Source organism: Lipophrys pholis, assembly GCF_963383615.2.
Source record: "Lipophrys pholis genome assembly, chromosome: 16".
NCBI lineage: Eukaryota > Metazoa > Chordata > Actinopteri > Blenniiformes > Blenniidae > Lipophrys > Lipophrys pholis.
The window spans coordinates 28,205,439-28,219,973 of record NC_137634.1 but is presented as its reverse complement, the minus strand read 5'-3'; the positions used below and the strand labels follow the sequence as shown (position 1 = coordinate 28,219,973).

The following is a 14,535-nucleotide window of genomic DNA, read 5'->3' as shown; positions in this document are numbered from 1 at the left end:
TGTTGGTGTGTGTTGCTGTGTGTTACTGTGTGTTGGTGTGTGTTACTGTGTGTTGCTGTGTGTTGCTGTGTGTTGGTGTGTGTTGGTGTGTGTTGCTGTGTGTTACTGTGTGTTGGTGTGTGTTACTGTGTGTTGGTGTGTGTTGCTGTGTGTTACTGTGTGTTGCTGTGTGTTACTGTGTGTTGGTGTGTGTTACTGTGTGTTGGTGTGTGTTGCTGTGTGTTACTGTGTGTTGGTGTGTGTTACTGTGTGTTGCTGTGTGTTACTGTGTGTTGGTGGGTGTTGGTGTGTGTTGCTGTGTGTTACTGTGTGTTGGTGTGTGTTACTGTGTGTTGGTGTGTGTTGCTGTGTGTTACTGTGTGTTGGTGTGTGTTACTGTGTGTTGCTGTGTGTTACTGTGTGTTGGTGTGTGTTGGTGTGTGTTACTGTGTGTTGCTGTGTGTTACTGTGTGTGTGTCTTTTTAACCCGGTGATGTAAAGTCTGGGCAAGGTGGTTCATCATGAGGTGGACTTGGAACCTTCAGAACCTCCAGCCTGAGCCTTGCTGTGTTAATGAAATGTTGAGGATCTGAAGGTTGAGAACACGTTGTGTTGTGTGTTTGTGTATCAGGGAAGCCGGTGATCACCAGTCTGACCAAACATCCTGGTGAAGAGGCCAAACACCAAGTCCTGACCTGTGAAGCAGAAGGAGTTCCAGAGCCAAGCCTCCAGTGGAACATCAACACCACCAACGTGAGCCCTTTTGCGTAACTTGTTCTGTCGGAACCCGTACAAACAGGAAGTGGAGCACAACAGTCAGAGTTGTTCAGGGTTGGTCCTGGCCTGCAGGGGGCGCCCTCCACCACTCAGACAGGTGTGAGGTGTGGGGCTCTGATGTTTCTGTCATAACGTTTCTCTTTCTCCAGTTCCCCTCTTTGATGTTCACTACTGTCACATGTCGCTCACTGTTATTTCTGCTGTGACATTCTAACAGATGTCCAGTGGAACGTGCGGTGCTCAGGTAGTGTCTGTGCTCTTCCTGCAGGGGGCGAGCTCGTACACCGAGGGCAGAGCCGTCAGTAAAATCACTGTGGTCCCCAGACTGAACCTGACCGTCACCTGCAGTGCCAGCAACCGGCTGGGAGACGCCGTGAGGAGCATCAACGTGTCCTCTGGTAGGCCCCGCCCCTCTTACCTGCAGGACACACACTCAGCTGGGAAGCCTTTGTTCATTCGTACAACTAGAAAACCCACCGATGTACTTCAGTTGTCGTCTTCTCACACATATTGGTGATGTGTTGTCCTGCTGCAGCTGGACTGGCATTGTGCTTAAAGTTACCTCGAAGGTGTGTGGAGGGCAGGCATTGAGGTACTGAGGTACTGAGATACTGAGGTACTGAGTACTGAGGTACTGAGTACTAAGGTACTGAGTACTGAGGTACCGAGATACTGAGGTACTGAGGTACTGAGGTACTGAGTACTAAGGTACTGAGGTACTGAGTACTGAGTACTGAGGTACTGAGATACTGAGGTACTGAGGTACTGAGATACTGTGGTACTGAGATACTGAGTACTGAGATACTGATGTACTGAGATACTGAGGCACTGAGGTACTGAGATACTGAGGTACTGAGATACTGAGGTACTGAGTTACTGAGGTACTGAGATACTGATGTACTGAGGTACTGAGGTACTGAGGTACTGAGATACTGAGGTACTGAGATACTGAGGTACTGAGTACTGAGGTACCGAGATACTGAGGTACTGAGATACTGAGTACTAAGGTACTGAGGTACTGAGTACTGAGGTACTGAGATACTGAGGTACTGAGGTACTGAGTACTGAGTTACTGAGGTACTGAGGTACTGAGATACTGATGTACTGAGGTACTGAGGTACTGAGATACTGAGGTACTGAGTACTGAGATACTGAGGCACTGAGATACTAAGGTACTGAGTACTGAGGTACCGAGATACTGAGGTACTGAGATACTGAGTACTAAGGTACTGAGGTACTGAGTACTGAGGTACTGAGGTACTGAGGTACTGAGATACTGAGTACTGAGGTACTGAGTTACTGAGGTACTGAGATACTGAGATACTGAGGTACTGAGGTACTGAGTACTGAGGTACTGAGATACTGAGGTACTGAGATACTGATGTACTGAGGTACTGAGTACTGAGGTACTGAGATACTGAGGTACTGATGTACTGAGGTACTGAGATACTGAGTACTGAGGTACTGAGTACTGAGGTACTGAGATACTGAGTACTGAGGTACTGAGATACTGAGGTACTGAGATACTGAGTACTGAGGTACTGAGATACTGAGGTACTGAGATACTGATGTACTGATGTACTGAGGTACTTAGTACTGAGGTACTGAGATACTGATGTACTGAGGTACTGAGTACTGAGGTACTGAGATACTGATGTACTGAGGTACTTAGTACTGAGGTACTGAGATACTGATGTACTGAGGTACTGAGTACTGAGGTACTGAGTACTGAGGTACTGAGTACTGATATACTGAGGTACTGAGTATTGAGATACTGATGTACTGATGTACTGAGGTACTGAGGTACTGATGTACTGAGTACTGAGGTACTGAGTACTGAGGTACTGAGTACTGAGATACTGAGATACTGAGGTACTGAGATACTGATGTACTGATGTACTGAGGTACTGAGGTACTGAGGTACTGAGATACTGAGTACTGAGGTACTGAGGTACTGAGTACTGAGGTACTGAGTACTGAGATCTCATCTCACTCAACACATCATCAGCAAACTGAGTTGATCTTTAACAGCCTACTTTGTGGGACATAGTGAACATGATGTGGTTGTGTGTGAAGGACACGTCCAGTAGGTGTACTGTAGAGACGCAGCAGCAAGGGATTGTGGGTAAATTGATCCATCTTACTCTAGGTTTATACTATGTTCCCTGTTTGCCCAAAACGTAGTGCGCCGTGGGATTTTGGGGAATTCTGAGGAAGGCGTCTGTCAAGACTTTCTACGGATGAAATGTGGACGTTGCACCATTGTGAAGCACCATTGTCCCCAAAGACTCACCAAGAGTGAAGCGATCATTGTCTCCTGAGACTCTAGCTGGGGGCAGACGTTCCTCTGGACTTCTTCTCCGGTGGCAGAGCTTGTAGAAGCTGCTCTGTCATTCATCGCTCAGACCTCCGGCTCTCAGACCTGAGACCTGAGAGCTGAGACCCGAGACCCGAGACCTGAGACCCGAGACCTGAGACCTGAGAGCTGAGAGATGAGACCTGAGAGCTGAGAGATGATAGATGAGAGCTGAGACCTGAGACCCGAGACCTGAGAGCTGAGACCTGAGAGCTGAGAGATGAGACCTGAGAGCTGAGAGATGAGACCTGAGAGCTGAGAGATGATAGATGAGAGCTGAGACCTGAGACCCGAGACCCGAGACCTGAGAGATAAGAGCTGAGACCCGAGACCTGAGACCCGAGACCTGAGAGCTGAGACCTGAGACCCGAGACCTGAGACCTGAGAGATAAGAGCTGAGACCCGAGACATGAGCGCTGAGACCCGAGACCTGAGAGATAAGAGCTGAGACCCGAGACATGAGACCCGAGACCTGAGAGCTGAGACCTGAGAGCTGAGAGATGAGACCTGAGAGATAAGAGCAGAGACCCGAGACATGAGACCCAAGACCTGAGACCCGAGACCTGAGAGCTGAGACCTGAGACCCGAGACCTGAGACCTGAGAGATAAGAGCTGAGACCCGAGACATGAGCGCTGAGACCCGAGACCTGAGACCCGAGACCTGAGAGATAAGAGCTGAGCCCCGAGACATGAGACCCGAGACCTGAGAGCTGAGACCTGAGAGCTGAGAGATGAGACCTGAGAGATAAGAGCTGAGACCCGAGACCTGAGAGCTGAGAGATGAGACCTGAGAGCTGAGAGATGAGAGATGAGACCTGAGACCTGAGAGATAAAAGCTGAGACCCGAGACATGAGACCCGAGAGCTGAGACCTGAGAGATGAGACCTGAGAGCTAAGAGATGAGAGATGAGACCTGAGACCCGAGACCTGAGAGATAAGCGCTGAGACCCGAGACATGAGTGCTGAGACCCGAGACCTGAGACCCGAGACCTGAGAGATAAGAGCTGAGACCCGAGACCTGAGACCCGAGACCTGAGAGCTGAGACCTGAGAGCTGAGAGATGAGAGATGAGAGATGAGAGATGATAGATGAGAGATGATAGATGAGAGATGATAGATGAGAGATGATAGATGATAGATGAGAGATGAGAGATGATAGAGGAGAGATGATATATGATATAAGAGATATGATAGATGATAGAGGAGAGATGATATATGATATAAGAGATATGATAGATGATAGAGGAGAGATGAGAGGTGATAGATGAGAGATGATATATGATATAAGAGAGATGATAGATGAGAGATGATAGATGAGAGATGAGAGATGATAGAGGAGAGATGATAGATGATATATGAGATATGAGAGATGAGAGATGAGAGATGATAGATGAGATATGAGAGATGAGAGATGAGAGGACAAATCCACATCAGAAACATGCTTTTCCCTTGAGTTCAGCCTCTGGATGATGAGCAGGAGCCTTCAGTTGGTGGTTTCATCTCATGCTTCCATCCTCTCATGGTGTATGATAATCCTTCCTTTTGTCTCCACACAGCCTTCCTCTTTCAAATACTTCTGGACATATGAGTTCAGATTCTCATCTGAGGTTTAGTAGATGACAGTTTAGTTGAACTTCTCTTCCTTTGAGTTCTAATTGATGGATGTTTGGTTTCAGATTTTCGGGAGGAAAATGAAGAAAGAAGTAAGATTCTCTTTTCTTGTTACATTTTTGATGCTTTCTAATTTCCCATTGTATCAAATGTTAGATTAAGAACGACTTGTCTTCAGGTGTAACTCATTCATCCTTTCACATGCAGACATGTCCCTTCATCCCAGCTCCCCCCTCACTCACAAGTAGACACTAGAGGACAGAAGGACACTCGGTCCTTCTCCAATAAAAGGTCTTGCTACTCAAAACAAACGTGCTACACTTTGGTTTTCTAATGGTGAAAGTGTGACGGAGCAAAGCTCTGCTTTCCTCTTGTTTTAGTGAGTCTAAGCTCGTGACAGCCTGAAGCCCTGGTACTTCATCACACTCATTAATCCAGTGACTCTGGTACTCTGGTGACACTGGCCTTCAGAGGGGGAGGAGTCTGTCGATTGGTTGTGTAGAAACGGCCAGAACAGAATAAAAAGGAGAATAAAGTGCAGTCATGTGTGGGTTCTGATGTGCCGGGATGGAGCAGGACGGTATGGCACAGCGTACGGCCGGGGGCGGGGGGGGGGGGGGGGGGGGGCATGAGAAGTTCCCTACAAAGGTATATTGTAAAAAGCCTGAGGAGAAGAAGAGAGAAAATCCTTCTGGAGGGGGGACACAAAGTTCCTCTGAATGTGAGACAGACTCTGAACACTTTGTTCTACCAGGACAGGGTCTCATCCCAACACTCTCTCTACTTGTTAAAGACTGACCGAAGGAGTTGAGTAGAAATCATGATGACTGGAACATGGTGGTTCTCTGCTGAGCAGTGGGTTTGTTGGAGCGCTGACGGAGGAAGCTGCTGTGTTTCAGAGTCTCCTGAGGGTTCTCAGGACGGAGCCAAAGTGATCGCCGGCGTGGTGGTGGGCCTCCTCCTCAGTGCCGCCGTGGTGGGACTCGTCTACTGGCTCTACATGAAGAACTCACGGTACAGTTCCCTCTCCGTGGGCTCACACTGCACAACAGCAGCAGATCCACTAGATCCCCGCGGCCACACCGTCCCAGTGATCCACTCATTGGTGACGGAGCGGATCCTGGTGAGCCCCTCAGTGGTGACGGAGTGGATCCCGGTGATCCACTCCCTGGTGATGGAGCGGATCCCGGTGAGCCTCTCAGTGGTGACGGAGTGGATCCCGGTGATCCACTGTTTGTGGACCTCGATTGTTGGACATGGTTCATTTGTCTGAAGACACCTTTAGTCCTGCTATTCTGGAGACTTCACACAAGATCAATTGTTTATTACCACAGACAAGGAAGCTGGAAAACTGGAGAGAAGGAGGAGGAGGAGGAGGAGGAGGAGAGCAAGAAGCTGGCGGAGAACAATCCCACGGTTTAGCGGCTGAGGACCACAAGGAGGCGCCAAGGTGAGCAGCTGCTCACAAACACATTAGTGACTCTCACTTGTCAGGTACTCGCTGGTTCAACTCTCAGCTCTGTCTAGACTTCATGTCCTGACAAATGTTCTGTTCAGTGTGGTTCACAAGTCCACATTTACTCCTGATCAGGAAAATAAACTCAAGTAAAATCAGACGACACCTTTGATGCACTTTTCAATAGTCCGACTCACTATCGTGTGTTGTTAACGAGTCACTGAAGTAGAACCAGAAGGTCGGGAGCTGAACTGGGTTGGTACTTTCAGAACAAATCCTTCTGCTGGATTAGGAACTTTTCAAGATGTGACAGCGTCCTGCCAAAGACATTTATGATCCAGCCCTGGCAGGTCGCTCAAATCACTACTTTACACTACTAATCTAATCAATGAAGGACATTGTGATCTAATACAACCAATCATATTTAATCACATTTTAGTGTTTAATGGAACAAGAAACAAGTTTCAATTCAAACTGAATCTGGTGTTTTAATCTGCATGGATGGACGGATGTAGGGATGGATGGATGGATGGATGGATGTAGGGATGGATGGATGGATGGATGTAGGGATGGATGGATGGATGGATGTAGGGATGGATGGATGGATGTAGGGATGGATGGATGGATGGATGGATGGATGGATGGATGGATGGATGGATGGATGTAGGGATGGATGGATGGATGGATGTAGGGATGGATGGATGGATGGATGTAGGGATGGATGGATGGATGTAGGGATGGATGGATGGATGGATGGATGGATGGATGGATGGATGTAGGGATGGATGGATGTAGGGATGGATGTAGGGATGGATGGATGGATGGATGGATGGATGTAGGGATGGATGGATGGATGTAGGGATGGATGGATGGATGGATGTAGGGATGGATGGATGGACGGCTGGATGGATGGACGGATGGATGGATGGATGTAGGGATGGATGGATGGATGGATGTAGGGATGGATGGATGTAGGGATGGATGTAGGGATGGATGGAAGGATGGATGTATGTAGGGATGGATGTAGGGATGGATGGATGTAGGGATGGATGGATGGACGGATGGATGGATGGATGTAGGGATGGATGGATGGATGTAGGGATGGATGGACGGATGGATGGATGGATGGACGGATGGATGGATGGATGTAGGGATGGATGGATGGATGTAGGGATGGATGGACAGATGGATGGGCGGATGGATGGATGTAGGGATGGATGGACGGCTGGATGGATGAACGGATGGATGGATGGATGTAGGGATGGATGGATGGATGTAGGGATGGATGGATGGATGGATGGATGTAGGGATGGATGTAGGGATGGATGGATGGATGGATGTAGGGATGGATGGACGGATGGATGGATGTAGGGATGGATGGATGTAGGGATGGATGGACGGATGGATGGGCGGATGGATGTAGGGATGGATGGACGGATGGATGGGCGGATGGATGGATGGATGTAGGGATGGATGGATGGATGGATGTAGGGATGGATGGATGTAGGGATGGATGGATGGATGGATCAGCGTGTTTAGCTGAGAAGTCCCTGTTTTCAGCAACATGCAAGGTGTTTCTCCAGTGAGGTATGAATTATGGGATTTACTGAGTAGTAGTAGTAGTAGTAATAGTAGCTGCAGTAGTAGAAGTAGTGGTGGTAACAGTAGTAGCAGCAGCAGTAATAGTAGCTGCAGTAGTAGTGGTTAGACTGAAGGAGGGACTGAGAGAGGGACTGAAGCTAGACTGGAGGAGGGACCGGAAGAGGGACTGGAGGAGGGACTGAAGCTAGAATGGTGTAGGGACTGAAAGATGGACTGGAGGAGGGACTGAAGCTGGACTGAAGCTGGACAGGAGGAGGGACTGAAGCTAGGCTGGAGGAGGGACTGAAGCGGGGCTGGAGGGGGGACTGAAGCTGGACAGGAGGGGGGACTGAAGCTGGGCTGGAGGGGGGACTGAAGCTAGACTGGTGGAGGGACTGAAGCTGGACTGAAGGAGGGACTGAAGCTGGACTGGAGGAGGGACTGAAACTGGACTGAAGCTTGACTGGTGGAGGGACCGAAAGAGGGACTGGAGGAGGGACTGAAAGAGGGACTGGAGGGAGGACTGAAGCTAGACTGATGGAGGGACTGAAGCTGGACTGGAGGGGGGACTGAAGCTGGACTGAAGGGGGGACTGAAGCTAGACTGGTGGAGGGACTGAAGCTGGACTGGAAGGGGGACTGAAGCTGGACTGGAGGGGGGACTGAAGCTAGACTGGTGGAGGGACTGAAGCTGGACTGAAGGAGGGACTGAAGCTGGACTGGAGGAGGGACTGAAAGAGGGACTGGAGGAGGGACTGAAGCTGGACTGAAGCTTGACTGGTGGAGGGACCGAAAGAGGGACTGGAGGAGGGACTGAAGCTAGACTGGTGTAGGGACTGAAGCTGGACTGGTGTAGGGACTGAAGCTAGACTGGTGGAGGGACTGAAGCTGGACTGGTGTAGGGACTGAAGCTAGACTGGTGGAGGGACTGAAGCTGGACTGGTGTAGGGACTGAAGCTAGACTGGTGGAGGGACTGAAGCTGGACTGGTGTAGGGACTGAAGCTAGACTGGTGGAGGGACCGAAAGAGGGACTGGAGGGGGGACTGAAGCTGGACTGGAGGGGGGACTGAAGCTAGACTGGAGGGGGGACTGTCCTAGAGTCTCAACTCCACCAACCGGATTGGACCAACATGCTTCCCATACTGACTCCTGATTGGCCATCAGCTCCTCCACTTCTCATTTCATTTTCCTGAAAGACTTTTATTTCATGCTGCAACCAGTTTTACCTGCAGAGAGGAACTTTCAGGACAACAGAAGCTGCAGGAAGGAAGTACTTCTTCAGGAAGGAAGTACTTCTTCAGGAAGGAAGTACTTCTTCAGGAAGGAAGTACTTCTTCAGGAAGGAGGTACTTCATCTGTGGTAATGTGTACATGATGTGAACGAGCCTGTTGTGACCTTCACCTTTTGGGAAACATCCCTTTCACTTTCCAAACGCATACTCATGAATATTGTGTGATTTCTTTTCATCTTGATCTCATACTACAGACCTGGACGGCTGCGCTTCGCCACCGATCCTCCGTTTTAGCCGGAGGTTCTGCCTGAGCGCCGGCGCCATGAGAAGACGTCCGGGTCCTCCTCCACCGTCGCCTGCTGCTGAGGAGGTTTGTAGCTCAGCAAGAAGAAGCTGAGCTGAAGAGCGACGGCAGGAAGTGGCTGTCTGACTCCTCCCACCGGTCCCACAGTACAAGCTTGTTCTTTATCATACACACAGTTTTACTACCTACTTTTCATACTTCAATAAGTTTCAGCAGCACCCTGGACTAATCAGTGTTTAGCAGCTCTGGATGTCCATAGGACTAAATGAATCTGCCAAAACTTTGCAGTGAAGACAAACTGGTGGACACACCAACTCCCACCAACATCAGCCTTCAGAATAAAAGTCTTGTGCTGGTCTACATGATCTTTTCTGTATTTCCTTGACGTGTGCAAATGGAACTGAAACCGTCCGAGCTCCTGATGGACACGGGGACATTTTGGCTCAGTGGTGATCAGCACTGAATGCTAACCCAGTGGCATTAGTGACTTTGTGAAAACATGAATGCTCAAGGCTGCAAAGTGAACAACTGGAAGTATTTTGCACCAGGAGAATTATGAATACATAACTTCATGTTGAGATTATTATTTTATTCTTAATTTAAATTGTGTTACCTCGTTCATGCTTTGTAAACTTTAAAAAAACAATGAATATGTGAAGAAATGTGTATTTAAAGGTTGCTCTGCTGTCCCCCTGTCCCCCTGTCCCCCTGTCCTGTACTCATCCCGTCACACACTGGCCTCCGCTCCTCAGCGAAGAGAGAAGAAGTGGAAAGTAAAGATTTTATACAAAACTGCAGCATCTTGTTCTTGTGCTTCTTGTTTTCTTCTAACAATCAGATCAGCAGTGAAACCAAAGAGTGTCAGGGTTCTGCAGGGTGGAACCAAAGAGTGTGAGGGTTCTGCAGGGTGGAACCAAAGAGTGTGAGGGTTCTGCAGGGTGGAACCAAATAGTGTCAGGGTTCTGCAGGGTGGAACCAAAGAGTGTCAGGGTTCTGCAGGGTTGAACCAAAGAGTGTCAGGGTTCTGCAGGGTGGAACCAAAGAGTGTGAGGGTTCTGCAGGGTGGAACCAAATAGTGTCAGGGTTCTGCAGGGTGGAACCAAAGAGTGTGAGGGTTCTGCAGGGTGGAACCAAAGAGTGTGAGGGTTCTGCAGGGTGGAACCAAAGAGTGTCAGGGTTCTGCAGGGTGGAACCAAAGAGTGTGAGGGTTCTGCAGGGTGGAACCAAAGAGTGTGAGGGTTCTGCAGGGTGGAACCAAAGAGTGTCAGGGTTCTGCAGGGTGGAACCAAAGAGTGTCAGGGTTCTGCAGGGTGGAACCAAAGAGTGTGAGGGTTCTGCAGGCTGGAACCAAAGAGTGTCACGGTTCTGCAGGGTGGACCCAAGAGTGTGAGGGTTCTGCAGGGTGGAACCAAAGAGTGTCACGGTTCTGCAGGGTGGACCCAAGAGTGTCAGGGTTCTGCAGGGTGGAACCAAACGCAGACTCGGCCAGTTCCGTAACAAACAGGTTTATTGCAACAAAGTCCAGGGACACGAGGAGACATAGGGGACACATGGATGGATGGATGGATGGATGGATGGATGGATCAGCGTGTTTAGCTGAGAAGTCCCTGTTTTCAGCAACATGCAAGGTGTTTCTTCGGTGAGGTATGAATTATGGGATTTACTGAGTAGTAGTAGTAGTAGTAATAGTAGTAGCAGTAGTAGTAGCATTAGTAGTGGTTAGACTGAAGGAGGGACTGAAGCTGGACAGGAGGAGGGACTGAAGCTAGACTGGAGGGGGGACTGAAGCTGGGCTGGAGGAGGGACTGAAGCTGGACAGGAGGAGGGACTGAAGCTAGACTGGAGGGGGGACTGAAGCTGGGCTGGAGGAGGGACTGAAGCTGGGCTGGAGGAGGGACTGAAGCGGGGCTGGAGGGGGGACTGAAGCTGGACAGGAGGGGGGACTGAAGCTGGACAGGAGGAGGGACTGAAGCTAGACTGGAGGGGGGACTGAAGCTGGGCTGGAGGAGGGACTGAAGCTGGACAGGAGGAGGGACTGAAGCTAGACTGGAGGGGGGACTGAAGCTGGGCTGGAGGAGGGACTGAAGCTGGGCTGGAGGAGGGACTGAAGCGGGGCTGGAGGGGGGACTGAAGCTGGACAGGAGGGGGGACTGAAGCTGGACAGGAGGGGGGACTGAAGCTGGACAGGAGGAGGGACTGAAGCTGGACAGGAGGAGGGACTGAAGTGGGGCTGGAGGGGGGACTGAAGCTGGACAGGAGGAGGGACTGAAGCTGGACAGGAGGAGGGACTGAAGCTGGGCTGGAGGAGGGACTGAAGCGGGGCTGGAGGGGGGACTGAAGCTGGACAGGAGGGGGGACTGAAGCTGGGCTGGAGGAGGGACTGAAGCGGGGCTGGAGGGGGGACTGAAGCTGGACAGGAGGGGGGACTGAAGCTGGGCTGGAGGAGGGACTGAAGCGGGGCTGGAGGGGGGACTGAAGCTAGACAGGAGGAGGGACTGAAGCGGGGCTGGAGGGGGGACTGAAGCTGGACAGGAGGGGGGACTGAAGCTGGGCTGGAGGGGGGACTGAAGCTGGACAGGAGGAGGGACTGAAGCTAGACTGGTGGAGAGGCTGAAGGAGGGACTGAAGCTGGACAGGAGGGGGGACTGAAGCTGGACAGGAGGAGGGACTGAAGCTGGGCTGGAGGGGGGACTGAAGCTGGACAGGAGGAGGGACTGAAGATAGACTGGTGGAGGGACTGAAGCTGGACTGAAGCTGGGCTGGAGGGGGGACTGAAGCTGGACAGGAGGAGGGACTGAAGCTGGACTGAAGCTTGGGGACACAGGGTTGGTTTTAGTCACAAGGGTGACGAGCAGCGGAGCGACAAGATGACAAGAGGCGAGACATGTTGACGAGACGGTCCGACAAGACATTATAATTGTGAAAGATTTTAATACTGTGCAAGAATGTAAATCAGACAGAACACCATCGGAAGTGGAAAACAAAAAGACTTAATGACACGATAACAGAAGTGGGACTGGGGATCCATGGAGACATTTCCCCTTCTTCTCCAACGGGCATCAGAACTATTCAACCATCGATTTGGTTTTGCGTCTCGGCAACATAAGTCCAAAGTAAGTGACTGCCAAATAGAAAAAGCAACACTAAGTGACCTGGACAAGGAGAAGATTAAAGAAACAACGCTTAGAAAATCTTGAAAATCTTGAAAATAAAGTTATTCGAAAATTGAACACAAAAATTCAGGATGAAATAAAACTAAAAGAAGCGAGAAAAGAATGAGGTAAAACTCACATATAGAGCAGCTGGAGCTCTGAGATACACGAGACAGAAATACTATGAGATGGGAAACACACGAAGCCTGTTAGGTTTCCAACAAAACACAAGCTGATAGAGTAGTACGTGATATAGTTGATCTAATACTTAATGAAAATGTGTAGAGACCAAAGGAAACAGGCAATGCAACCTACTATAAAAAGCTCTATAAGGAACCAAATCCAATGAACTGATTTGATGATACTTTTCTTACAAACTTAAATCTTCCTTCATTATATAGAGAAGAAGCATTAAGCATGGTCTGGACATAACAGAGGGACAAGTCCGAGAGGCACTTCAAAAGATAAAAAAACATGTTTTATTGCCATTGCTGACTCAGCTTTTTAACTCCAACGGTGACTTCCTGGCCTGAGGCCATAAGTTCAGTCGTTCATAAAGAAGGAAACGATGCAGCACACTGTGATGGCTACAGACCGATGATTTAAAATGACTGACTGGTATCTTAGCTGCAGGGATAGAAAAACATATAAAGGAACTCATCCACCCTCATCCACCCTCATCCACCCTCATCCACCCTCATCCACCCAGATGTAACAGCTTTTATTTCAAGTCGACATATCAGCAATAACATCAGAACTTTAAATGTCATAACACAACCAGCATCATTCAATGCCTGTCAGCTTTGATGAACAGAAAGTATTTGATACTTTGGCAGTTTTCATGTAAAACTCTGATAGTTTCATCCACAGTTTGTGGAATGGATAAAGATAATATACACAAATCCCAAATCACATGTTTCAGGAAATGGCTGTTGCTCTGGTTTCTTCTAGGATTTTGTCTTGGCCTTTTATATTCTGTGTACTTTCTGGTGTTATTGAACTGTGTAGTGAAGTACTTTGTGGCTTTTTGTGCTATAGGAATAAATGTTACTTACCTACTGACTGACTTACTGACTTACTCGGTGTCGGCCAGGGCGGTTGCCTCAGTCCCTTTTTATTTGCAATTAATATTGAGCCACTTGGAGCTTCCATCAGCTCCATTGGGGCATTGAGGATGAGAATAAGAAAGAATACAAGATTTCATTCTTCGCCGATGATAGTTTCACGTATATCAGTGACCCTGCGACATCTTTTGACCCGCTAATAGAAACTACAGCGATCTTTCTGGCTATCAAATAAACCAATGAATCAGAAGCAATGATGTTAGAAAACCAATGGCCCATAAATTCTACAGGCAAAGTTAATTTCCGACTTTCTAATCAAGGATTTAAGTACCTTGGAATTCTAATTACTCCTCAAGCATCACAATTATTTAAAGCCAACTATAGTAAACTAATGGCAGACATTAAAAAAGACCTTACATTTGACCTTTCTCACGAGTAGGGAGGATAGAAACAATTAGAATGAACGTATTACCAAGATTGCTTTTTCTGTTTCAGTCCCGACCAATAAAACTCCCAATGTCTACATTTACAACATTTAATAAATGGCTCTCAAAATGTATTTGGCCCTTATGCCCTTTATGTGTCCTAAAGAAAGCGGTGGATTGAATATGCCAAACTTAAAGAATCAACTTCGGTCATTGCTGACATGGGTCTGTCCAGAGGACGACTCCACATGGTGGGATGGGACGAGGTGATGGTCCAGAAATATTCCTGGATACGATCCCGTTCATTAGTCCAGCTGCATGGTCAAAAACCAAGAAGAAAGTTACAAATAAATGGATTAACGCCACTCTGTCTATATGGTCAAATGTTAGAAAGACACTAAATCGTCCCAGTTCACTTTGCAGATTGATACGAATTCATCCTAATCCAGAGTTCCAACCTTCCTCTGGATTTAAAAAAGGCCTTATTATGCTGGAGAGCGGAAGTCTGATGTCCTTTCAGCAGCTCCAGCAGAAGTATGACCTGCCAACCCAAGGTTTTTATAAATACTTACAAGTAAGGAATTATCTACATAAACAGA

General features: G+C 48.6%; 1 protein-coding gene across 1 annotated transcript in view; it reads left to right on the top strand.

Annotated features, from left to right (window-relative positions):
* Window positions 1-10,093, top strand: part of LOC308121392 (CD166 antigen homolog) — an 85,874-nt gene extending 75,781 nt beyond the window's left edge. The window contains exons 11-16 of the mRNA XM_080482602.1: window positions 611-732; window positions 1,025-1,154; window positions 4,788-4,814; window positions 5,622-5,736; window positions 6,057-6,172; window positions 9,246-10,093. Of these exons, the coding sequence (XP_080338728.1) occupies window positions 611-732; window positions 1,025-1,154; window positions 4,788-4,814; window positions 5,622-5,736; window positions 6,057-6,144 (482 nt within the window). The 3' untranslated portion in view covers window positions 6,145-6,172; window positions 9,246-10,093. The remainder of the gene's footprint in view (window positions 1-610; window positions 733-1,024; window positions 1,155-4,787; window positions 4,815-5,621; window positions 5,737-6,056; window positions 6,173-9,245) is intronic.
* Window positions 10,094-14,535: the final 4,442 nt, after the last annotated feature.